At 32.2% G+C, this 26,711-nt stretch overlaps 1 protein-coding gene across 1 annotated transcript; it reads right to left on the reverse strand.

Annotated features, from left to right (window-relative positions):
- Window positions 1-22,443: 22,443 nt before the first annotated feature.
- Window positions 22,444-24,941, reverse strand: LOC133831605 (loganic acid O-methyltransferase-like). The gene is made up of 4 exons (XM_062261974.1): window positions 24,893-24,941; window positions 24,420-24,550; window positions 23,671-24,339; window positions 22,444-23,147 (listed from the first exon to the last, which is right to left on the reverse strand). Exons 2-4 carry the CDS (start codon window positions 24,507-24,509, stop codon window positions 22,815-22,817), a joined length of 1,092 nt encoding a protein of 363 aa, XP_062117958.1. The 5' UTR covers window positions 24,510-24,550; window positions 24,893-24,941; the 3' UTR covers window positions 22,444-22,814.
- Window positions 24,942-26,711: the final 1,770 nt, after the last annotated feature.

A 26,711-nucleotide genomic window follows, 5' to 3' on the forward strand; every position in this document is an offset into this window, starting at 1 on the left:
TTTTTTCATGTACCTTTCAAAATGATACATCCGCCTTATAAATGTTAGAGAATATATTTTATTGCTCAATGGAAAAGTGGAAAAACCAAAAATACAACTCTATGCAAAGAATACAATGGACAAGATGATAGATAAATAGGTTTACAACTCAATGATCAACAATACAAGTAAATGTAGAAAAGAGAGAACGAAGAGAATTATTAGAACTAAAACTCTAAAACAAGAGATACCAATAAATATGTAAATAGAAATAGAAGAAGAGGATTACAAACTCAAAAAAATAATAATACAAGAAGAACAACTGAATGAAAAGATCAATGAAAAACACAAACTCACACTCAACCAAAGTGTAGAGTAATGGGGATCACCAACTTGAACAAGGTTCAAAACCTTTGTCCAAAAGCTTATTTCCCCCTATTCTCTAAGTACTAAGGGATCTCTCAAGGAAATAGCTCTCTGGAATAATCAATCCTCAATGTGTATTTTTCAACCAAGTGCTTTGTGGATGAAAAATGGTGTGTCTTACAAGAGAGCATTAGGCTCTTATTTATAGAGTTTTGAGACACCCTTTGAATTTCAAATTCCACCAACCCCCATGGCTGTTACCAATGATTAATTGGATGTTTTATGGAATTAAAATAGAAATTTGGGAGTTACTTGGATGTTAGAAACGTTCAAAATTGGATAAAAACCGAATTTGTATGAAGCTATCAGCCACTAGGGTCGCGGCGCTTGTTTCAAGCGCCGCGACCCTTGGTCATTTTCAGCAACCAATTTTTTAGTTTTTTCGAAAACGTTCCAATTTATTCCCACTTGATTTTGTAACTTCCATACACAATATGAGAGTTAAAATCACATCTCTATCAGCCATTTCTCATATGGCTTTATGAAATCCAATCTCAAATGTGTAACATATAATATACACATCATTGGGTAATATTTGGGAGTTACAAATTTGTAACTAATTTTGTAACTCCAAAATATGTCACATTTAGGCACACACATGTGTCCAATTTTGTGACTCTCAATAATATGTTACAAGGTGTGACAAATCACATTTTGTCACATTATTTAATCTAATATTATATTATATGAAATAATATAACAATAAATACCGGTCCACCCAAAATCGCTTCTTCAGACAAATATAAGACCAAGTAAATCATTATATCAAAAAAAGCTGGAGGAAAAATCAACTCCATCTTGCACAATATCAGAACAAGGTCTTTTTGTGCTTCCTCCATATCTGTAACATTTATAGTCCTCGAATATACTTGCCTGAAAAAATTACACAGCTTAGAAATGGTGGTCGATATATCTTTTGGGAGAAACTTGCGAACACCCACTGACAGTAATCGTTGCATTATAACATGACAGCCGTGGGATTTCAACCCAATGATATTTGTTTCATTCTTGATTACTTTTTTCTTCAAATTTGAACAAAAGCCATCTGGAAATTTCACTTCTTTAATAAATTGACAAAATTGTTGTCTCTGAGCAGGAGTTAACATGTAAGAAGCATGAGACTTCATCAACTTTCCATTCTCATCTTCATAAATCCACAATGATTCCCTTACTCCCATCTTCTTCAAATCATATCTTGCATTAGTGGTGTCCTTAGACTTGTCATTGTCCAAGATTGTGCCGAGGAGACTATCACACACATTTTTTCGACATGCATGACATCAATGTTATGTTTTAAAATGTTTGTACACCAATAATCAAGCTCGTAGAAGATGCTTTTTTTCCTCCAATTTCTGTCTTCCGCAACTCTTCTACGTTTCACACCTCCAAACTACAAGTGTTTTCCAGGAACTTAGGGTGGAAGGTTTTTCACTTGTTCTAATATTTCCTCACAAGTAAATCGTTTTGGAGGACGTCTTCTCTCAATTTGGCCGTCGAACTCAGTGTCCCTTCTCATTTGATGTGTACTGGGCAAGAATCTTCTGTGACCAACATAAGATGTCTTACCGATCACTCGAATGGAAGATGTGTCTTCATTACATATGGAACAAGCTTTGTATCCCTGACCACTCCATCCAGACAAACTACTTCGAGCTGAAAAATCATTGACTGTCCATAAAAGGGTTGCGCACAGCTTGAACATAGTGTTGGTCGTACTATCTCTCGTAACAACTCCATTAGCTCACAACTCCTTCAAATCATCCACCAATGGTCTTAGAAATACATCTATGTCCTTACTCGGTGATTTTGTACCAGGAATAAGGATGGTCAACATCAAATTATTGTCTTTCATACATAACCAAGGTGGAAGATTATAGTTTGCCAACACCACAGGCCACATGCTGTATGCTAGGTTCATGTTGCCAAATGGATTAAACCCATCAGCAGCTAAGCCTAAATGAACATTCCTAGGATCACTTGCAAAAGCAGGATGATTGACGTCAAAGTTCTTCCACGCCGTCCCATCCACCGGGTGTCACATCACTCCATCATCTTTCGATTTCCCAGTGTGGTGCCATAGCATGTCCTTCGCTGTAAGCCTTGAGCTGTATAGTCTTTTCAACCGGGGTATCAATGGAAAGTAACACATCACCTTATGCGGGACCTTTTCTCCTTTAGTTTTTTCAAAAGTAACCCATCAACTAGTTCCGCAAACTGGACATTCCTCTTTGTTTGCATGCTCTTTGTAAAATAAACAGCAATCATATTGGCACACATGAATCGACTCGTATCCCAGCCCTAATTTCTTCAATCTCTTTTTAGCCTCGTAGTATGTTGATGGAATTTTATTTTCCTTCAGAAAGGAAAGTGTTGACTGTGTTTTTAGCCAATGACGTGAGAACGTCAAAACGATATAGCCTTCAAGAGAAATAAAATGACACAGACAGTTTATGAACAAAAAGTGATTTTTATAGTAGTTCAGCCCCGATTGTCGGTAATAGCCTAATCCACTAAGAGTTGTGATTTATAGATCTGTACTCAAGATCAGATGGACTGAGCCAACTGAATTTCTTCAGTACAGATTGCAAAAATACAAGAATTCTCTGAAATGCCAGCACTTTCTCTCTCTAGAATACTCAGACCCAATTTTCTCTCCCTAGAAAGAAGAAGCAGAAGGAGCCCCTCTCTAATCCCATAAGCTCTCTATTTATAGGCTTAGGGTCATACATACGGTATCCCCTAGAACCGGGATATTTTATTATATTTATTACATTTAAATTACAAAGAAACATTCAAAATTCAAAATGTAACAAACCCCCCATTTGTGGGAAGAATGAGAGATTCCTGCATATCTTGTTGAAGTTGTTTCTGGGAATCTTGACTTAGTCTCCTCTAGCTAGTTGATCCACCTCCTACTGACCACCCATGCAAGTGCTGGTCGAACATGTGCATGGTGGTAGGACAAATATTTGTTGGTCGGACGTGCATGGTGGTAGGACATGCACTTCTCTCCTCTAACATGGCACTCTCCTCTAGCATGCCATGTTTCTCCTCGAACCAAATCCTTGGGGTCTCCTAGGACCACCCTCTTGGGGTCTCCTAGGACCAAGGTCCCTTGGGCTCTCCTCCTCGGACCTCATCCTTGGGGTCTCCTAGGATCACTCTCTTGGGGTCTCCTAGGACCACATCTTCCTTGGGGTCTCCTAGGACCACTTTCTTGAGTTCTCCTCAGTCCTCATCCTTGGGGTCTCCTAAGATCACTCTCTTGGGGTCTCTTAGGACCACATCCTCCTTGGGGTCTCCTAGGACCACTTTCTTGAGTTCTCCTCGATGCACCCTCCTTAGCTCTCCTAGGATGCACTCCCCTTAGCTCTCATAGAATGCATCCTCTTTAGCCTCCTAGGATGCACTCTCCTTAGCTCTCCTAGGATGCATTCTCCTTAGCCTCCTGGGATGCATTCTCCTTAGCCTCCTCGGACCAAGGTGCACTTGGCTTGGTTATGACATCTTTCAGGCAGTCCAAATTCTTCGTCAGTCTACCGGGTCCCTTTATCATAACTCTGAGGAGTCAATGTATTAATTGACTATTAATGTGTCTTTTACTGACCATGCACTGCCACTTGTCACCTTTATTGCCACGTCATTGATCTCCAATTTTTGGGTATAACAGAAAGCTTTAACTGTTGGGGTTTTATGCCCTAATTAAAACCCAAATTCTTTGTAATCTCATTTTATTATCAATAAAAGAATAGAAATCATTTTTTGACTTGGTCAATCACTTTGCTCACATGTTTTATTTTCATGATTATTTGTTTAATATAAACTTCTATTAAATCCCGAGCATATAGCTAGTCTTATTTATAGTGACGTAATCACAGTGGAATATAAATATGATTATATGTTAAAAATAAGTTAATCCTAAGATTAGTCAGTGCACCGGATTTACACTGACTTGCTAATCTACGATATGATCTACTTACACATTACAGTGTTATGTTCTTTCCAGAACATTAGCAAAGTAGATAAGATCGGATGTATTTGTTACATCGGACAGGACCGATATTGACAGTTGATAAGATAAGTAAACATACCGTTATTATCTATTCTAGTCATATCATATAGTTGACCATAGGTCAATTCAATCTCAATTATGAGTGGTTGGTATTCTAACTGATTGTATTATTTGAGTTCTTTGACTTGTTCGTTACCAGCTTACCCTACGGACTAGCCCATACTTACATCTTGGGAACTCGGTAGTATAATTGAGTGGGAGTGTTAATCATATATATGAACATCTATAGCTTCTGATGAAGAAGTGAAACGATGGTTTCCTTTTAGTTTGGTTCAAGGTGATAAATGATAGAGATCTCATTTCAGTAATTAAATTAGTTTACTAAAATATCATTTACAAGGAACTAAGTGTTTTAAGGATAAAATACAATGAGGGGTAAAACGGTATTTTAGTCCTATCTCATTGTAGACCGTCTATAGAGGATTGAGTGAAAATTATGGTTGTAACAATGGATAATTAATAGCGTATCTATATTTGTTATAGAGCGTTCTATGAATTCAAGAGTGCAATCCCAAGTTTATAGTGGAGTCACGAATAATTAATAAGTTAGTAAATTTATTTGTTAGATTTATGATAACTTATTGGAGCTTGATTTCATAGGCCCATGGTCCCCATTGTACCTTGGATAAAATCATCTAGATAGTCTCAATTAATTGATTTAATTATCAATTAGAATTATCAAAGTTGACCAGGTCAATTTTGGATAGTTTCACAGAGTTGTGTAATTTTGAGAAGAAAAGAGAAATTATGGCAGATTTATTAATTAAGATAAATTGGTATCTAAATTAATAAATAAATTTAAATCAATGTTCAAATTATAAATAATTAATTGGATAAAAGATTTAAATAATTATTTAATTAATTAAATCAATGGAAAATAATACAGGCCTTGATTTGAAGTCCAATGGGCTTATAATCAAATGGGAAATTTCACGGGCCTATAGCCCATGATAATTTCGACAGGGCTTCAAAATGACTGTTATTTTATTGATTTTTTAATTAAATTAAATGGCCTAATTGCGTCTATAAAAGGAGTGCTTAGAGAGAAGATTTGAGAGACGACAGATAAGTCACAAGTCAGATTTTCTGATAGTTTTATATTCTCTCTAAACACAAGTCCTTTTCTAAACCTCTTTGTTATTTTCTCTTCTTCTCTCTATATCTATCTCATGTGTTGAGAATTTCCCACACTAGTCTAGGTGATTCTAAGGATACATTGGAAGATTGTGAAGAAAATAGAAGATCGTTCAGTTTCTTGATAATACTCTGCGACAGAAAGGATACAAGAGTTAGAGAAACTGAAGGAAGGACTCTTAATTCCTCTGCGTATACTGTAAGTATTATATTATTTGTTTCTCTTTGAATTCAATTTTAGAAATATGTTTTAGGCTATATCGTTTTAATTTGTTTAATATTAGATATGCATGAAAATAAATAAAGATCATGTATAAGCTTTTTCCAACACCTGGCCTCAGAGCCTTTGGTAATCTTTATTTTCATGCATGAACATGTTTAAAATTGGATTATTTTATATGTTTGAATAATTGGATGGTTTTCATGTTTTTATGAGCATATTGATTTTATGTGAATTTTAGCAATTTTTAGGTTATTTTGTTTTGTTTTCTATGCTATTAATTTTTATATATGCTTTATTTTGTGTAAAACATGTTAAAAATTAATTCAGAAAATGGTTTTGGTTTGAAAAATTGCTCAAAAAAAAATTTTTGAAAAAAATTTGCACTGGCTCCCATGCGCGCGCGCACCACCAGCAGCCAGAGCACACTCGGTGAACAGTACCGTCGGGTACTGTTCATCCAGAATTTTTTTTTAAAAATAAATAAAATTAAAATTATGGAAATTTATTATTTATAATCAAAACCTAAAATATCTTTTTTGTTTTATCATTTAAATTTTTTTTAAAATAAGATATTTTGGTTAGTTAAGATTTAAATAATTAGATATTTTCTACAAAGATTCAAATTCAAATTTAAAATTAAACTAACAACTTAATTTTAAATCTTTTAATATATTAAAATATTAGAATTATGATATCAGATATTTACGATATTTTCATTTAAATTCTTGAAATTTTTATTAAATCTTTATTTGAAAATATAAATATCTTTTTATTCTATAGATTTTAATATTTAAATTATTTGAAATTTGAATTTTGTTAGTTAGATATTTTTATGGATATTTGAATTTGTTTAACTATTTGAGATATTTTAGGGTTGTTATAACTATTTGTATTTTATTATTTTTAAAATGGTTAAAATATTAGATAATAGTTGTAACAACACAAGATATTTTTTTGAAAATAGTTTAGATATTGATTTTAAAATTTAAAATTGGTTAAATTTTAAAAAATATCATTTTTTTCAGCCAATTAATAAAATATTTTTTTTTAATAAATGGGATTTAAATTAACTTTGGATAATTGTTGATAAATCCTATTTAAATTAAATTAATATTTTTTTTTCAAATTAACCTAAAACCAAGTTGATTGTTGATAAATGAAATTTAAATTAACTATTGTTAATTGTTGATAAATGAAATTTAAATTGACTTATTTTTTGTAAAAATTTAATTAATTTGAATTTTTTTTTTGATAAATTCTAGATAATTAATTGTGGTATTTTTGCAAATGAAATAAATTGTGGTATTTTTGCATAAATTCATAGAGTTGCTCATATAGTAATATGATTAGGCCCATCCAATTATAACATGTCTGTTTGCACTATATGTGATATTTTTGCAATTGGGCTTAGATGCATATAGTGGCCCATATGTTTGTTAGATATATGGTATTTTGCCAAATAAAATATTCATAAAAATGATAGGTTTTATTTGGGTCTATTAGAAAATGTAAAGTTTAAATTCCTCTCTTGTGGGTGATTCCACTTGTGAAGGCTTATTTGCTTTGCATGACTATAGTGGGCCTAATCAATTAATAAAACGAAGGTTTAAATTCCTGTCTTTTGGACCTTGTATGGAAGATAGGGGGTCTTTGTAGTGAGAACGACATACTGGACCCAGCCCTCCCCCATACAAGCCCAATTGTTAAGGCCCATTTACCTGAGTTGGATTTAATTGTATAGGTTCATTATATTAGTTAAACCTAAATATTAATTAGCAACAAATTAATTCTAAATTAATTGAATTTGTTTCAATGTGACACTTTAGAATTAATAAGAAATTATAGGACTTTGGTTATAAAAATTTTAATCTATTTAATTTTTTTTGGAAAACAATAGTCATTAATTTTCTAAAAATAAATAATAAAAATACTAATTTTAATTTTATAATGAGCTTATTTTAAGAATTTTATTCGATCTCCACCGTTGGTTTAACATAGTCAATAGCTTAATGGGGCCTCGAGGCGCTTTGATTCGTCCCCCTACGGAAGGTGTTCATTAGTTATTTTGACAAGGTTAGATTTCGAAAGATAGATAATTATAGGTCAAATTCTACTAGACTCACCCCTACGGTGACTACTAGGACTAAATCTATGATTATTGAAACCGTGGGTCTAGCTCATAAAATAAGAGATTTTGTTTTCTTATTTTGATCGAATAGTAGGTTGTTAATAATGGTGTCCATTATTAAATGAGTTTACAACTCTATTTAACTAGTGGTATTTTTGACTCTCGCCAACCAGGGCAAGGCGGCTTAGAGTTGGGAACGGAGCTGAATGAAGGCTTCTTGAATCGTGGGAGGAGCTGAATGAAGGCGGCTTAAAGCTTAGAGTTGGGAACGGAGCGTTCGTTGCGGTCCAAGCTAGAGGAAGAGCTCGTCTGAAGTTCGGAAATAAATTTTTAATTTTAAAAGATGTATTTTTTATTCCAGATTTTAGTAGAAATTTAATTTCAGTTTCCATGTTGCAATTAGAATGATTTGTTATGACTTTCACAAGTTTTAATATATCTGTTGGACCCAAAACGGGTATGTTTTAAAATTTAAACTCGCAAGTGCACGAATCGTTTCGGAATATAATGTTCATGTAAGTACGAGGTCGAACCCATGGGAGTTGACTAACATCAAAAGAAACTATTTCAAACAAAGCAATAATATTCTAACCTAGTTCCAAATATTTGATGAGATTTTGTTTTAGAAAAATAAAAGACAAGTAATAAAAAGATTAATGATTAAATAGAAAAAATAGTTTTCAAATGAGATAAGTAAAATAAGATTATTAAGATGTTAGAATCCACAAAATGCAAATTCAATAGGATTTATAAGTATATTGATTCCCAAGTTTAGATATAGTTGAAATAAATCACACTATACTTTTTTTCAAAATATATTTTCTTATTCAAGCACAAGTTACTCTTTCAAAAAGGTAGGATTTTTCTTCACTTATATAAGATATAATTTCTAAGCATTAGTTGTGTTACAACCTAATGAAACTACAAAAAATCAAAGAGATTATGTTTAGGCAAAATATGATACTTATGCTCTAAGAATTAGATGTGAACAATTTAATGAAAAACATTTAATCAAAGAATATCATATTTTTGCATAATGAAGAACTAAGTGTAATATGCTTTAACAATCAATAATAGATGAAAAATGCATATCTTTGATAGAAAAATCCATAAACAATGTTGTACAAATGGGAAATCAACATACAACAAAAAAAATACTATCTAGTTACATTTTGCTTCATCATCATCTTAATAACCTTTGAAAAAGATTAGAAGCTCATAACTAGATTGAAATAAAAATTACAAAATAACATACTTGACATGCTCTTCAAAAGATGAAAATGGTAGAGAGAAACTAGTGAAAAGAAGAAAAATATGGAGTGTAAAAGAGGTTGAAAAGATGAAGAAGAAGAGCTCCCCCAAATGGTCTTACAAGACTCTATTTATAGGCAAAATATGGAGATTAAATTAATCAAATTAAAATAAATAAATTGATTAATTTAATTGTGTTGGGAAGTGGTAGGATAAATAGAGTAAGTGTAAGAGTATTGGAAAGATGAAATGTTTGGTTGGGTAAAAGATTAGTGAAAAGCTAGGGCAAAAAAAATAAATTAGGAATGTTTATTTAGGTAAGAAAAATAGGGAATAGTGAATTGATATTTGAGTGAAAAATATTGGGAATGAAAAAACATGATTTTTGGCATTTTTGTGGCTATTTGGCAGCTGGTTTAGGCATGGGATGGTGCAATTTGGGCCACGGTTGGGCGTTGATGGGCTTCAGCTTGATGTGGGCTGTGTGGTGCTGAAGCTGGCGGGCCCAAAATCTGGGCAGACTTGTGGAGGCTGGCCCACGTTTGAGCTGGGCAATATTGATTGTTGAGGAGAACTTTGTTGATGAAGAGCTGGCATGCGTGGAGATGATGATATATTATGAAGAAAGGAAGTGCATGAAGAGCCAGGCGTTGGGTGTATATGCTTCACGTGAGGTGCCAGGTAGAAGAGGCTGCATGGCTGGAGTATATGCTTGATGTGTTGGGCCTGGGCTCATTTGGGCTTTTCATTATCAAAAACGTCAATTTCTTTGAAATTTGCCACTTTTTTCTTTCTTTTCCTTACTTTTCAATGTCAAAAATTGCAATAACTTCCCTACAAAATAAACATAAACTAAATCATAATAAAATATTTTCAACTATAAAATAAATCAATTTAATTTTTTTGAAAATATTAATTATAACTTAATTTATATTTAACATTTAGTTTCAATAAAACAACATTTTTTTACCCCAAACTAAACAACAATAATTTAAATAATTAGCTACAATATTTTACAACAAAATAACTATAAAAACACACAAAAATCTATAAAATTAAATTAAGCCTAATAAATTCAAAATTACTTAAAAACTTAATAAATTACTTAAAAAATCAAGAATTAAGCAACAATTAGCACATAAAAAGTGGTAAAATAACTCTATTTTGTAGAGTTATCAATATTTATTTCTTTCAATGGATCACAATTGTGTATTGCATGTTTGGAAAATGGGCTTTATATTCTGCGACCTAACGAACCCCTTGCTCTTAACAATGATTTATTCAAAGTAGCTAAACCTAGGACCAATAAACGTCAAAAGACCGATAATAATAATATGACGTATTTATGGCACTTGAGACTAGGTCACATTAGCTATGATAGGATTCAAAGACTTACAAAGGATGGACCTTTGAGGGAACTCACCTTAGGTGAATTACCTGTCTGTGAATCTTGTCTAGAAGGCAAACTGACCAAGCGTCCATTCTCTAGAAAGGGTGATAGGGCCAAAGAACCACTTGGTCTTGTGCATTCAGATGTTTGTGGACCTTTGAATGTACAAGCCAGGGGTGGTTTTGAGTATTTCGTCACTTTCATTGACGATTACTCTAGATACTCATGTCTTTACCTAATGCATAGGAAATCAGAAACATTTTCAAAGTTTCAGGAATTCCTAGCAATGGCTCAGAACCAATTAGGTAAAAGGTTAAAGATCTTGCGATCTGATAGGGGTGGAGAATATTTGGATATGCAGTTCCAAGATCATTTAACTGAACTTGGGATTTTATCACAACTTACTGCCCCAGGTACTCCGCAACAAAATGGTGTAGCGGAACGCCGAAACAGAACTTTATTGGAAATGGTTAGATGCATGCTTAGTCACTCAACTCTACCAACTTCGTTCTGGAGACATGCAATTGAAACCGCAAATGACATTCTCAATGTCGTGCCGTCAAAATCAATCCCCAAAACACCTTTAGAACGCTGGAATGGTCGTGAACCTAGTTTACGCCATTATAGAATCTGGGGGTGTCCCGCTCACGTCCTAAGGAAAAAGGAGGGAAAGCTAGAACCGCAAACTGAAGTTTGCATGTTTGTTGGCTATCCTAAAGGTACTCAGGGTGGACTTTTCTACAGTCATTCAGAAAAGAAAGTGTTTACTTCTACAAATGCTACTTTTCTGGAAAATGACTATGTCCAGAACTTTAAACCTCGCAGCAAAGTAGTTTTAGAGGAGATGGTTAAAGAATTGACTCTAACCAATGTTCCATCGTCATCAACGCGTGTTGATGATGAAATTCCCACTCTTCATGTACAACCGACGCAAGTCGATTTAAATGAAGAAAGTACCACTGTTCCTGAGCAAACAGTCACGGAGCCTCGTCATAGTGGGAGGGTTTCTAGAAACCCAGTTCGCTATGGTTTGGATGGTGAAACCAATATGGTTGTTGGTGACACTAGTGATGATGATCCATTGTCTTTCAAACAGGCAATGGCTAGCCCTGAAAAGGAACTATGGCTCGAAGCCATGAAACAGGAAATGGAGTCCATGTACTCAAATTCTGTCTGGGATCTTGTGGAAGCACCTAGTGACTTTAGGGCCATTGGGTGCAAGTGGATCTACAAGAAGAAACGAGGCGTTGATGGAAATATCGAGACTTATAAAGCTCGATTAGTGGCAAAGGGTTATACCCAAAGAGAAGGCGTGGACTATGAGGAAACTTTTAGTCCGGTAGCCATGCTCAAATCCATTCACATCCTCCTATCCATAGCAGCCGCTCTCGACTATGAGATTTGGCAAATGGACGTCAAGACAGCTTTTCTTAATGGAAAGCTTGACGAGGTCATTTATATGGATCAGCCAGAAGGATTTAAAGTATCTGGACAAGAAGGAAAAGTTTGTAAGTTAAATAGGTCCATCTATGGACTTAAGCAAGCTTCTCGTTCCTGGAATCTTAGGTTTGATGAAATAATCAAAACCTATGGCTTTGAACAAAATATTGATGAGCCATGTGTTTACCAACTGAAGGCAAATCAAATAGTGGTATTCCTGGTTCTTTATGTAGATGATATCTTACTCATTGGAAATAATGTTAATAAATTATCAGATGTGAAGAATTGGCTGAGCACTCAATTCCAGATGAAGGATTTGGGTGAAGCAAGTTATGTTCTAGGTATCCAGATCATCATGGATAGAAAGAACAAACTTTTAGCTCTATCTCAAGCAGCTTACATTGATAAAGTGCTTGAACGTTTCTCAATGACAAATTCCAAGAAAGGGCGTCTACCGTCCCGCCATGGAATTCATCTTTCAAAGAAGCAGTCTCCCCAGACTCCTGAAGAGGAAGATGCAATGAGAAAAGTTCCTTACGCATCTGCAGTTGGAAGTCTGATGTATGCCATGTTGTGTACTAGACCAGATATCTGCTATGCAATGGGAGTAGTGAGCAGGTATCAGTCAAACCCAGGACCAGAACATTGGATAGCAGTTAAGCATATCCTGAAGTATTTGAGACGGACTAGGGATTATATGTTAGTCTACAAGGGCGGTGTTCTGAACCCTGTAGGCTACACCGATTCATATTTTCAGACTGATGTCGATGACAGAAAGTCTACTTCTGGAATGGTGTTTACTCTTGGGGGTGGAGCTGTGATTTGGAGAAGCGTAAAGCAGTCTGCAATCTCAGATTCCACCATGGAGGCTTAGTACATAGCTGCATCAGAAGCAGCTAAGGAAATAGTCTGGCTAAAGAAGTTCTATTCGGATCTTGGAGTTATTCCAGAAATGGATAAACCGCGTGTGTTGTTTTGTGACAATACAGAAGCGATAGCCAACTCGAAAGAACCTCGAAATCACAAGAGGAGTAAGCATATAGAAAGGAAGTATCACATTATTCGAGAATATGTGGCCAGGGGAGATGTGAAGGTTATGAAGATTGCAACTGAAGACAATCTTGCGGATCCGTTTACAAAGACACTACCAGAAGCTACATTTGATAAGCATATCAAGGAGATGGGATTAGTAGAATTAAGGCATTAGTTTCAATTAGTGCAAGTGGGAGTTTGTTGGGGTTTTATGCCCTAATTAAAACCCAAATTCTTTGTAATCTCATTTTATTATCAATAAAAGAATAGAAATCATTTTTTGACTTGGTCAATCACTTTGCTCACATGTTTTATTTTCATGATTATTTGTTTAATATAAACTTCTATTAAATCCCGAGCATATAGCTAGTCTTATTTATAGTGACGTAATCACAGTGGAATATAAATATGATTATATGTTCAAAAATAAGTTAGTCCTAAGATTAGTCAGTGCACTGGATTTACACTGACTTGCCAATCTACGATATGATCTACTTACACATTACAGTGTTATGTTCTTTCCAGAACATTAGCAAAGTAGATAAGATTGGATGTATTTGTTACATCGGACAGGACCGATATTGACAGTTGATAAGATAAGTAAACATACCGTTATTATCTATTCTAGTCATATCATATAGTTGACCATAGGTCAATTCAATCTCAATTATGAGTGGTTGGTATTCTAACTGATTGTATTATTTGAGTTCTTTGACTTGTTCGTTACCAGCTTACCCTACGGACTAGCCCATACTTACATCTTGGGAACTCGGTAGTATAATTGAGTGGGAGTGTTAATCATAGATATGAACATCTATAGCTTCTGATGACGAAGTGAAACGATGGTTTCCTTTTAGTTTGGTTCAAGGTGGTAAATGATAGAGATCTCATTTCAATAATTAAATTAGTTTACTGAAATATCATTTACAAGGAACTAAGTGTTTTAAGGATAACATACAATGAGGGGTAAAACGGTATTTTAGTCCTATCTCATTGTAGACCGTCTATAGAGGATTGAGTGAAAATTATGGTTGTAACAATGGATAATTAATAGCGTATCTATATTTGTTATAGAGCGTTCTATGAATTCAAGAGTGCAATTCCAAGTTTATAGTGGAGTCACGAGGAATTAATAAGTTAGTAAATTTATTTGTTAGATTTATGATAATTTATTGGAGCTTGATTTCATAGGCCCATGGTCCCCATTGTACCTTGGATAAAATCATCTAGATAGTCTCAATTAATTGATTTAATTATCAATTAGAATTATCAAAGTTGACCAGGTCAATTTTGGATAGTTTCACAGAGTTGTGTAATTTTGAGAAGAAAAGAGAAATTATGGCAGATTTATTAATTAAGATAAATTGGTATCTAAATTAATAAATAAATTTAAATCAAGGTTCAAATTATAAATAATTAATTGGATAAATGATTTAAATAATTATTTAATTAATTAAATCAATAGAAAATAATACACGTCTTGATTTTAAGTCCAATGGGCTTATAATCAAATGAGAAATTTCACGGGCCTATAGCCCATGATAATTTCGACCTAGGGTTTCAAAATGGATGTTATTTTATTGATTTTTTAATTAAAGTAAATGACCTAATTGAGTCTATAAAATGAGTGCTTAGAGAGAAGATTTGAGAGACGACAGATAAGTCACAAGTCAGATTTTCTGATAGTTTTATATTCTCTCTAAACACAAGTCCTTTTCTAAACCTCTTTGTTATTTTATATTCTTCTCTCTATATCTATCTCATGTGTTGAGAATTGCCCACACTAGTCTAGGTGGTTCTAAGGATACATTGGAAGATTGTGAAGAAAATAGAAGATCGTTCAGTTTCTTGATAATACTCTGCGACAGAAAGGATACAAGAGTTAGAGAAACTGAAGGAATGACTCTTAATTCCGCTGCGTATACTGTAAGTATTATATTATTTGTTTCTCTTTGAATTCAATTTTAGAAATATGTTTTAGCTATATCGTTTTAATTTGTTTAATATTAGATATGCATGAGAATAAATAAAGATCATGTATAAGCTTTTTCCAACATTAACAACTTCAATAATTCATCGAATATGTTGTTAGGAATCGTCTCTCTAACTTTCAAATGTAATAGCTTAGCTAAGAATTTAAGGGACGAAATCCAATCACATCCAGGATACAACTCAGCTTCAATCTCCTCAAATAACTCATCGTAATACTGACTTGCACTGTAATTATTGTCTACTTGCTCAGTTGTCGGTAAGAGGAAGTCCTCCACTGTGGGAATCATCTCGTCAACTTCATCATCAACAACATCTAGTTCTGCTTCCCCATGATAAATCCACCTCTCATAACCTTGATAAAATCCCCTATCGAATACATGTGCTTCGACAACAGGTAAAATTTCAAACCTATTATTTATGCATTTGACACACAGACACCTAATTCTTTCATCAGAATCCTTATGTTCCGAGGCCATCGTCAAAAAAGATTGTAGACAATTCCAATATTCTTGACAAGCATGATTTCTCAATGTTTTCCAAGTCTTGTCAATCGCCATCTAAAGTGTTAATAGAGTCTCTGAGTTTTAGTAATGTGGATAGGAATGGATAACAAAAAAAATTGTTATTATTTTTGAAATCTTATGCAATATATTAATATCTTATTTTATTTTATGATGTTTTATTAGATAATGTTATTCAAATTAAAAAAAATTCAGTCATTTTTTTATTATTAATATTTTAAACTTATCATTTTTGTGCCGATATCCCTGTAATTGATGGTTGTAGTCAACAACCATCAATCACAAGCATACCGGGACAAAAAAAAAATTTATTATAAGATATGTAGTAATTTTTAATTAATAATTATTAATTGTAAAAACTTTTATTAAATAAAATTTTTAATTTATATATTCAAATAATTTTATACTAATTAAAAATCATAATCTACAAGTAAGCAAGATTAAAACAAGAAAATATCTAGAAGATTCAATTTCTATATTGAGCATGCAAACAAGTTAAACATACAACATAACATAATATTAGCAACCACAAAAATCCCATAGCACACAAAAATCCAACATCCAACACACCAATCTTAAATCATAGCATAATAATGTACTTTAACTTATTAAGTAAAAATTGTAGTAAAAAAAGCTAACCAAAACAATATCAGTAAAGTCCAATAGCCACTTCGAACAACGAGACACTCCAAAATATATGAGATATACCTGAAAAGTTCAATAGGAAACAAATATCAGTAGTTAGTTTGATAATTTGAGAACAGAAAATCACTACTACAAAACTGGGCTTTCCCGACACCCAACCACGACAGTCAACTCTGTTGACTGTCGTAATTGCTTAGCGGGACTCTACGCCTACAGTTAAAAACTGTAGGCATAGAGACCAACGCCAACAACTAATAACTGTCACCGTTGCTTTTGACTGTCGCTATTGACCTCAACGCCGACAGTTAATTCGAGACCAATGCCGACAGTTAAAATGTGTCGCTATTGACCCTAATGCCGACAGTTAATTCGAGACCAATGCCGACAGTTAAAATGTGTCGTTATTGACCCCAACGCCGACAGTTAATTCGAGACCAATGCCGACAGTTAAAAATTGTCGTTATTGACCTCAACGCCGACAGTTAATAAAAACCCAATACCGACAGTTATAAAATGTCGTCGAAATCCAAATAAAAAAATCTAAAAATATAATTAATAAATAATTTAATTTTAAAAATATACTAATTTTTTAAATATATATTTATAAAAATTAAATATATTTATTAAAATCTTTTAAAACTAATTTTTTTAATTAATTTTTCATATTATTAAATTTTATATTTATAATAATTTTTATATTAAAATTAAAATTTAATTATATAATGGGATAATAGATTGATTTATGTCCCAAATTAGGTATTATTTTTTGGAATAATTAATAAGTGACATTAAAATTTAGAAATGGAGAATAAATTAAATTTAAAAAGTTTTACTTTTTGTTAAATTTTATTATTATTTCAATAAATAATAAGAAAATTTTAAATTTGATGAATGAGATTTATCAAGAATTAAAGATTTATATTTTAAATTATGAGAATCAAAATAAAAAAAAAATGATCAAGCAATTGGTATATTATTATTATAAATCAATATCAAGATGATTTTAATTTGATTAAAAAAGAAATTGTGTTAATTAAAATTGAATTTATATATATTAAAAGTGAGATTTTTTTTGTAATTAAATAAATAACCAAAGTTAAAAAAAAACTAAAACTTAAAACTTCTCTTTCCTTCTTCTCCCTCTCTTCACCGAAGCTCTCTCTCTCTCACTATGCGTTGCCTCTGCCGAGCCCAACCGCTCGTTGTCCCATCGCCGGAGCCGTACACGCGCCATCCCAGTCGAGCCGCCGACCCTCGAAACGTCGACCCCCTCGAGCTCACCATGGTACGCGCCGCCCAGGGCTGTCAACCAACCGTCCGAAGCCGTCCGCCTCCTGCATTTTCTGGCAAGATTTCGACTACCCCGAGCCTAACCACCATCACCACCATACTCCTCGTGATCTAAGCTTCAAAACCCACCATACTTTGTATGCTCTTTCTTTCTCTTGAAATCATAAGATTGTTTTCATTTCGATTAAGATTATTTTATACTTATGTATACTAACTGTTTGATGAAATGCTTCATTCAATGTATGGTGACTTTTGTGATATCTCTCATATTCTGGTTTTTTGAATCAATATTATTATTAGTTCTTTGCTTTGAATTGAGTGGTATACATTTTCTGATTTTGTGTGTTTTCATATCAACATATTTTCACTTTTGAAGGTCGTAAAGCCTTTTTTTTTCAGCTTTTATTTTTGAAATGCCTCTGGTAATGCAAGAAAAATAAAACAAATCCTTTCTACAAATTAAAAGATGTGGGTTGTATTCATGAGAAGCTCTTGGGAGAAGCTACTACCATCTCTCCAGGTACACAGTTGTTCATCCATTTCTTTAATTTGTTTATGATATATTTGCTTTAATGCTTTCCTCACTATTTTTATCACCAAACATTCAAGCAAAAAAAAAAAAAAAAAAAAACTAAGCTTAGCTCTTTTTTCTTATTTATGGCTTGGAGGAAAATCTAACTGTAAGATGAAGGAATCAAACACTATAAAGACAACTAAGTTGGTTTGGGCTTACCACCTTCGATTTACAAATCTGATTTTTATGTTGAGATTGACAACAAAATGTTTTTCATTCATTGTTTTCTACCCTACTTGATTGCTCTCAAGAATTATTACACACACACATATAAAAGTCTTCCTTCACAGCTGCTTATGTGCCTTGATTCATGATTAATATGTTTGCTGTTATATAAAAATGTTTAATCAGTTTGTCCATATTTTTAGTCCATTGGCACACCATCTGTTTGATAGAAGGTCTGAGTTAAAATAAAATTTCTCAGTGAATATTTTTCTTAATAACGTTGGCTATAACATAGATTTGTTTTTCTTTTCTTTTCTTTTTTTTTTGTTAGTTTTGTTAATTCTTCTAACCTATAGACATAAATTCTTGTTTAACATTCTTAGGGCTTGATATAAAGGTTTGTGATATCAAAACCAATAATTTGATTCAATTGGATGTGTCCTTCCGTGGTTGAAACTACAGATGATTCAATTAGATTTGAATAATTATAGTTTCTATGTGGTTTGTTAAGTCTGTAGTGCAATGGAATTCAAAACCAAAAGAGCTAGTCTGAGATGATTTGTTAAGTCCGTGATTGAAAGTGTTAATTGATTCAATTCAACCAAAGTTTTTCAACTAGTATGTCCAACTTTTTAAGAAATTTTATTGCAAAATATATTTTCAGACTAGAAAATATATAAAGAAAAGAACACTCCCTAGCAAATGTGTTGCTGTGCTTAAGATTGCTTCTCATATATGCTACCATGATGAAATATTAAAACTAGTATTTCCTTCTTGAATGTCATGGTTACCATTTTTTGAATTCTCCAGAAGTTGCAAAATATATATACACATATTATTATGCAAAATCAAGAGGAAATGATTATATTTCACAAAATATCTATAGTAACAGAATCACAGCTTACCAAAATACTTGACTTGTTTCAAAATTAGAAACAATTTGATGCACATCATTATTTTTCCATTCATTGGTAAATTAGCCAGTAAACTTGTTCTAAATCTTATTCAAGTAATTGCTATTATGAATCATCTAAGTTTTGTGGTTTGTTATCAATGCATTTTAAAGTCTCTTCCTCTCTCATTTGATTTAATATTCATTTCATTGTATATAACATGTATCCATTTACCAAGCATTTTTTCTTATAATTTTAAATATTTTAGTACTGGTATACTCATGGAAATAATTATTGTTTTTTGTTTGTTTGTATATAACATATAGATCGTTGGTTGTGATTCTTCTACATGCACATAAATATTATAAATATTGTAGGTATATATATATGTGTATATATATATTAGTTTTCTGTCAAAAGTGTAATCCATCTTTGCATTTTGTATGCCAACACGCAATAAGTACATTTATACAAGTATATGTGTATATATCGATTTTATGTAGACTTGTCTATGATTATCCTATAATTGAATTGTGTTTGATTATAACATATACTTGTATAAATGTACTTATTGCGTGTTGGCATACACATATTGCATAACTTTTTGTACTTCTTGTTTTAGACGATGTTAGTTTTCTTCCTGTCCCTTGTCTAATGTCTTTGGTGAGGTGATTTATAACATTGAACATACTTTTTGTTCTTGTGATCACGTTTAGGTTCAATAGTATAAATTGCTATATAAAAGTTTGACATTATTAGCATATTGGTTGATAATTCATAATTATATTGTACTTTAAGTTTCATTCTTTTGGACTAGCATTTATTGATTTTATCAGCTTCGGGGTATATTTTTGTTTTAGTGTTGGTGCTTAATTTTTTTTAGATTTATTGATTTTAGTGTATATTATGTATTTATATTTTTTGTTGAATACTTTGCTTCTGATTTTGTTTTGTTTATTCAGATTCAGGGTATATATATAGGTTGTTATGTTGGTGGCCTTTGTACCTTGTATATAATTTTATATTTGGTATTCTATGGCATATTTGTGTTGTGTTTACTCTGTTAGTGCTGAAGACTTTGCTTTAGGGTATATTTGTGTTTTGATGTTTTTTAGATTTGTTGATTTTAGTATATATTATGTATATATATTTTTTGTTGGATGCTTTTGCTTTTGTTATGTTTATTCAGATTTAGAGTATATATGTGTACTATTGTAATTAAGTTCATTTTTGTGATTAATTTTTTTACCTACATTGATTTTGGTATATATATATATAAATATGTTTTTGTTGGATATTTCTTTCAAGTATTATTATGGTTAATTATATTTATGATATTTTTTTTTGCCAATGATGTTAAAATAATGTGTATGTTTATTATGTTGGTGATTATAGGACTTATTGTGCTTTTATATTTTTAAAAGATACAAAGTGTCATAAATGCCCATAATAAGTCATTCTTTTTTCTTTCTGAAATTCGTATTATGATTAAATTGGGGATATTCTATTATTAAATTGGGAACTTTGTTATACTGTAATTCACAACATCATTGGTCTCCCAACCGTCTCAAATCTTGTCGGCATTCTTACAAGGTCAGTTTTTATTTAATAATCTCTAAGAGAGATTAATCAACTAATTTTACATATTTATATTGTTGGTTATCTCATTCAATCGTTAATATATTATGGTAAGATATATTATTTAATTATAATTTGAAGTTTTTAATTCATTGGTGCAGGGAATATCATAGGACCGACTTTTAAGTGGGTGCTTAGATTTATTAGGAAGAATATTGAGAAAAGAAACATGATTGAGTTTGCAGTGATTTGGAGTAGAATTATGTTGTCTTGTTGAGATTTGTTGTATTATATATTTTTAAGTTTATGGATTTATAATATTATAACGAGTTTTTATTGAGAATTATTTAATCTCATGGGGATTTGATGTATTATGTATATTTCAATTGTATGAATATGAATTTTTATTATGATAAATATAATTTATTTTTACAAGTTATGGTAATAATAATTAATTATGTGAGTAATTTTTTTATTTAAATTTAAATCCAACTTCAATTGTTAAAAATATAATTAAAATTTTTAAAAAATATATATCAAAAAAATATTATTTATATATATAAATTTAATGTTACAGCGACACGTATTAACTGTCGGCATTGCTAGCAACGGCGACACGTATTAACTGTCGGCGCTGTCAGCAATGGCGACACGTATTAACTGTCGGCGTTGCCAGCAACAACGACACGTGTTAACTGTCGGCGTTGCCAGCAATAGCGACACGTATTAACTGTCGGTGTTGCCAGCAACAGCGACACGTATTAACTGTCGGCGTTGTTAGCAACGGCGGCACTTATTAACTGTCGGCGTAGCTACCCCTACGCCGGCATAGGAAAATACGACAGTTAGTCGACTGTCATCATTGCTCAATAGCGACAGTAAAAAACCGTCGGGAAAGCCCAATTTTGTAGTAGTGAATGTAAAAAAACTTAGATGATGAGAGAAGACTGAGCACGAACCAGACCACCGTGGTGAACGCGTGGCGTGGGGTCCGAAACTCCGGCGTGGCGTGGTGGTGGTGCTCGGACGGAGGGAGTGGACAATGGTGGTGCTCGGACTAAGAGGAGAATTTTTTTTAGAGAGAAGAGGAGAAATGGGAGGGACGGACGATCCAATCTAACATATATAGCATTATTACCGGCGGGGATCCGCCGCTATTAAAATGCTCTCGCCGGTAATACAGTATTAGAGGCGGGGCCAATATAATCCGCCAGTATAAGTGTTATTACTAGCGGATAAAGGTCCGCCACTAATAACATTACCGGCAGATAGTCCGCCGGTAATAAGGGAAATAATCCGCCTCTTGCAAATTTGAAACGTCCTCTCCTTCGTTTCCCGGGCATTGTATTAGCGGCGGACTACCCGCCGCTGATAATGGGTAAGCCCGCCGCTAATAAAAAAAATTAATTTTTTAATTTAATTTTCCCATTATTAGCGGCGGACCCAGTACTCCACCGCTAATAACTTGTACATTACCGGCGGACTTTGTCCGCCGGTAATATTTCCGCCTTTAAAAACGTTTTTTCTTGTAGTGATGTCTCGTACATGCAATGAGAAATAACGAAGTATGAGTAAGCATAAAACAATGTATCCCATGAATACGTCCACACAACACAAAAGCATACTACAAAGGCAAGTGACACGCAATGGCCCATCAAAGGCAACGAACAAACAACATATAGACAAGTAGGAAGCATATGTGGGCAAGTATGGATAAACATCATTTTATAATATAAGGTATTAATGGGGCAAGGGAGTACATATAGCTTGAGTTATTATCTGTAGGTGGTCATGGTGCTTCACTAAGTCACCAGGTCACCTCCCCTAAAGGAGTATATAGGTATTCCCAACAACATATATGTTTTTTGCGTGGGAAATGTATACATAATTACAATATTGCCACCACCGAGGCATGCTTATATACAAAGAGCTCATGGCTATGCCAAATAGGCACATGCCACATTGGACACTTTAAGTACCTAATAGCAACACTCTTTTATATATAAGCTTTTATATTATGATTAATTTATTATTATTATTATTACTCGTTTTCAATAGTCATAGCCCACTTTAATATTTTTCTAATTTTTTTGTGCTCGTTTAAGTAAAACGAATAGGCTAACTGAGTCACATGATTCAATGATAGAGGACGATTCGTCTAGCTTCTCGTATAGTAGTAAATCAAACATCTCTTCTACATCAGCATCGTCTCCAAAATGGTCCAATATGGTTCCTTCAAGTGCAGCTCTAGAGGACATTGATTGCAATTTGGGGTGTTGCTTTTCGTGAGGAAGGTTCTCCATTATCTCTATACTGAAAAACCCATTACGTTTCACAACGTCTTCCACTTCTTCCAGTGATCCACAATACACCGGCATATTAAAGGAATCTAGCTTTTCATTGTTGATCTTACCCTGTCCCAAAAAGCAATATATATATATATACATAAAAATGAATTATTATAATTAAATGCTTTGTTAATCAATCTATATATATTTGCAAATAAGCTAATGTTGAACCTCACATTGAAACCCAATGTTGGTTTAAGGTTTCCATTAACATGATAAGTACTTAAAAGAGTATTGTTATGGAAGTGCTACACTAGATGCAGTGGTGATTGATATAATTTTATATTCAGCTCTATATATTTTAATTTTAAATAATCACATAGTGTTGGACAAGATTGATGTCGCATTACAATATTCCTTAAAATGTTGAAAAAGTGAAAACAAATGGTATATGTTTGGTAATGAGTGAAATAATATATAATCTTATAAATTATTGAATATTTTCTCTAACTGGATATGACTTAATTTTCAAACAATAAAGTGTGGTATATATGCTCCTTACGAAGATGTTAGGTTAGATGAGTTAGATATATTTCCTTATATAAGTTATAAGCCATAAAGATATACAATTATAAATAAAGAGGTTTACCTTCTTTGCCATGTCGATAATGGAAGACTCAAGCAGTTCAAATGCCTTGTTAATATAAGTTTGAGAATGAGGTGTTCCATTGGTGCGACCGGGGACAATAAGAGCCAATAATCCTCCATGGACAATCTCTTGCGCTCTAGCATATAGAAAGTTGTCCAAGTCTTTAGCATACTGAGCTCTAAAGGCATTGACAACTTCAGTGTTAGAATTGGAATAGTGAATTCTCCCTTTGTTCCAAGCAGGAGAGCTTTTGTCCAAAACCTGGGGTGGCACTTCTGAGAGCCATTGAAGAGCATAGGAAGAGTGAACAAAATGGAGAGAGGCTTTGGGAAAGAGACGGCCATAGAAAGATCCAGGCACCCCAGCTGCGAAGTATTTTGTTTTAGGAGGAAGAGAAATGAAAAGCTGGTTGAAATCATTTGTTGCTTGATCATTGAAGAACACTTGGAACTCAGGAAGAAGGTCACAGCAGTTACTGTCTTTTTGTTGGCTGTTAAACTTGAGTTCCAAGGCTTCTATTATGTTTTGCACTGCTATGAGTGTATTTGGTCCAACTGAGCAACCCAAGTCAGCGATTTTAAAGATCTTAGAAGAAGTTAAAGTCTCCATGTCAAGCTTCTCTGATATTGCCATGTTGATTATTTCTTTAGAAGATTCTATAGCATTTCTCTACAAAAATATAAAATTATGATATATATATATATATATATAAATCAAATCTGAGTAATTTATAGTGTCCATGCACAGACCTGAAGCGCGGAGTTTTTGCTGTAGCTGTAGTGGCCATCTCCCCCATTCATTGGACGTACGGACCTTTCTGCAGCTATCAAAGTACTCATTGTCCCCTTTCTTTTCAACACCAAATCAAGAAGCCTAGAAACTAAACAAATTACAAATATTCATTAATTTTATGAAAACAATCTACAAAATATTATTATTAGTAGTAGTAGTAGTGGTGGTGATAATAGTCCTATATACAATACAATGTTTTTATTCTTTAATTTATATGTAAAATCTTAGATATTTTTAATTTTTCCATACATGCTGTTTATGACGTAGTAAGAATTTTTTTTTTTTGAGGGGATGATATGAAATAATTGTATACATACACGTTGATGCAAACGAAAAATATTTACTAAATATAGTGATCGATTAACAAAATATAGCTCCTATATATATATATATATATTTATAGAGAGAGAGAGAGAAGGGTATAGCTTACTCGGAGAGTGAATCAGAGAACAATCTTACTCAGAGTGAATAACAATAAGCAATTTTTATAGCAAGTGCCAATATATCAATATATATATAGGAAATTTTTTTGGTAGGGCGTTCAAAAAGAGTTCTACCGTAGGGTTCTCAGTGTTTCTCGACCAATGAACAGTTTTCGGCGCGACTTTTTTTATGACTGTGTATATTGTAGCTATTTAGAGCATCAGTGCGATTTTCAGAAAATTCCGAATAGTTTACATTACCGAAAACTTGGTTCAAACATGTTGTTGCACGTGTGACTAATTTTTTTTATGCGCGTGGAAATCAACATGTTTGAACCTAGTTTTCGGTACTGTAAACTATTCGGCATTTTCTGAAACTTTGTAGGATGCTCTAAATAGCTACAATATATACGGTCATAAAAAAATTCGCGCCGAAAACTGTTCACGGGTCGAGAAACACTGAGAGCCCTACCGGTAGGGCTTAAAATGAAGTCCCTACATGAGAATTGTCATATATATAAAAATATATATATATATACTAGGTAAAAATAAAGTGCAATGTGATTAGTTTTAAAATATATAAATATTCTTATTTAAATATATATTTATTTTTATTATTTTTTAATTATCATATAAATTTTAAATAAATAAACAATATATCTTAAAATAAATAAAATATGTTTAATATAATGTATGATTTAAATGTATTAAAAAATTATGGTAAAATATTGTCTATAATTTTAGTAAAAATTGGTTCACTTTTTTTCTTCTTCAATATATAATAGAATGAATTACAGTTCTATAGTATATATAAATATTTATATCAATAATCTCTACATATATGACATCTAAACACAACATTGACATATATATTTATATGACTACATAAAATATATATAAATTACAATAATATTTTAAGAGAAATTAATAATAGAATAAAATAATAATAGAAAAAGTCATAGTGTATAGTATACTATTTTTAGTTTCTAATGTAACTCGCAATGTCCTTTTTTGTGAATTTGATGAAGAAAAAGAGCTTCAATCACTTGATAAAAAATAAGCTATCACACAAATTTATAAGATAAAAAGAATGATATATGTATGACTTTATTATTTTTAAATAAATATGATTTAATTATTGAAACTATCATAAAATATCTTTAAAATATTCTATTTTAATTAATTAATTTATTTATTTATTTATTTTTGTTGAAATTTATGTAATTATTAATATAATATACTAAAGATAGTAGATTATATTATGTTATATGTGTAATATGATATTATTCTAATACTTGAAGTTTAAGTTTAATTAAATTTTATTTAAGTTATAAAACGTATGGTTTTATTAATTTTAAATAATTGTTATTGTAAAATATCTCAAAAATATTATATTTTAATTTGTTTGATTAATTATTTATTGAATTTGATTTAAGTTTAAATCATGTTTACAATCTACTGTTAAATATAATAATATTCTGTTATATCTAAAAATATTTCATTAAAATTAACGGAAAAAAATAAAAACCCGTTAAAACCAATAATTTTCGTTACCTACCCACTTATTATACAGAAGAGATATTTATACATACTGGTACCCTATCGGCAGCCTCTATAGTTGAAGTTAGCATCAATATCCATATAGAGCCTAAACGTATGATTTGTACAAGTACATTGTGTATTAAATATGTATTAATGCGAATTGAAATTTTCAATATAAAATATTTATTGTTATTTATTTTTCTATGTCATATCGGCTGGATCAAGTTTGTCCATGTCATCTCCAAGTACACCTTTATTTTAAAAAATATATATATATCTTAAAAT

This window comes from Humulus lupulus, chromosome 4 (assembly GCF_963169125.1).
Source record: "Humulus lupulus chromosome 4, drHumLupu1.1, whole genome shotgun sequence".
In the NCBI taxonomy this organism is placed as follows: domain Eukaryota; kingdom Viridiplantae; phylum Streptophyta; class Magnoliopsida; order Rosales; family Cannabaceae; genus Humulus; species Humulus lupulus.

Coding starts and splice junctions, on each gene's coding strand:
- LOC133831605 (XM_062261974.1), bottom strand. CDS start 24,509: ATGAGTACTTTGATAGCTGCAGAAAGGTCCGTACGTCCAATGAATGGG. Junction 24,340..24,419: donor GCAAAAACTCCGCGCTTCAG/GTCTGTGCATGG, acceptor ATATTTTTGTAG/AGAAATGCTATAGAATCTTC. Junction 23,148..23,670: donor TTATCGACATGGCAAAGAAG/GTAAACCTCTTT, acceptor TTTTTGGGACAG/GGTAAGATCAACAATGAAAA.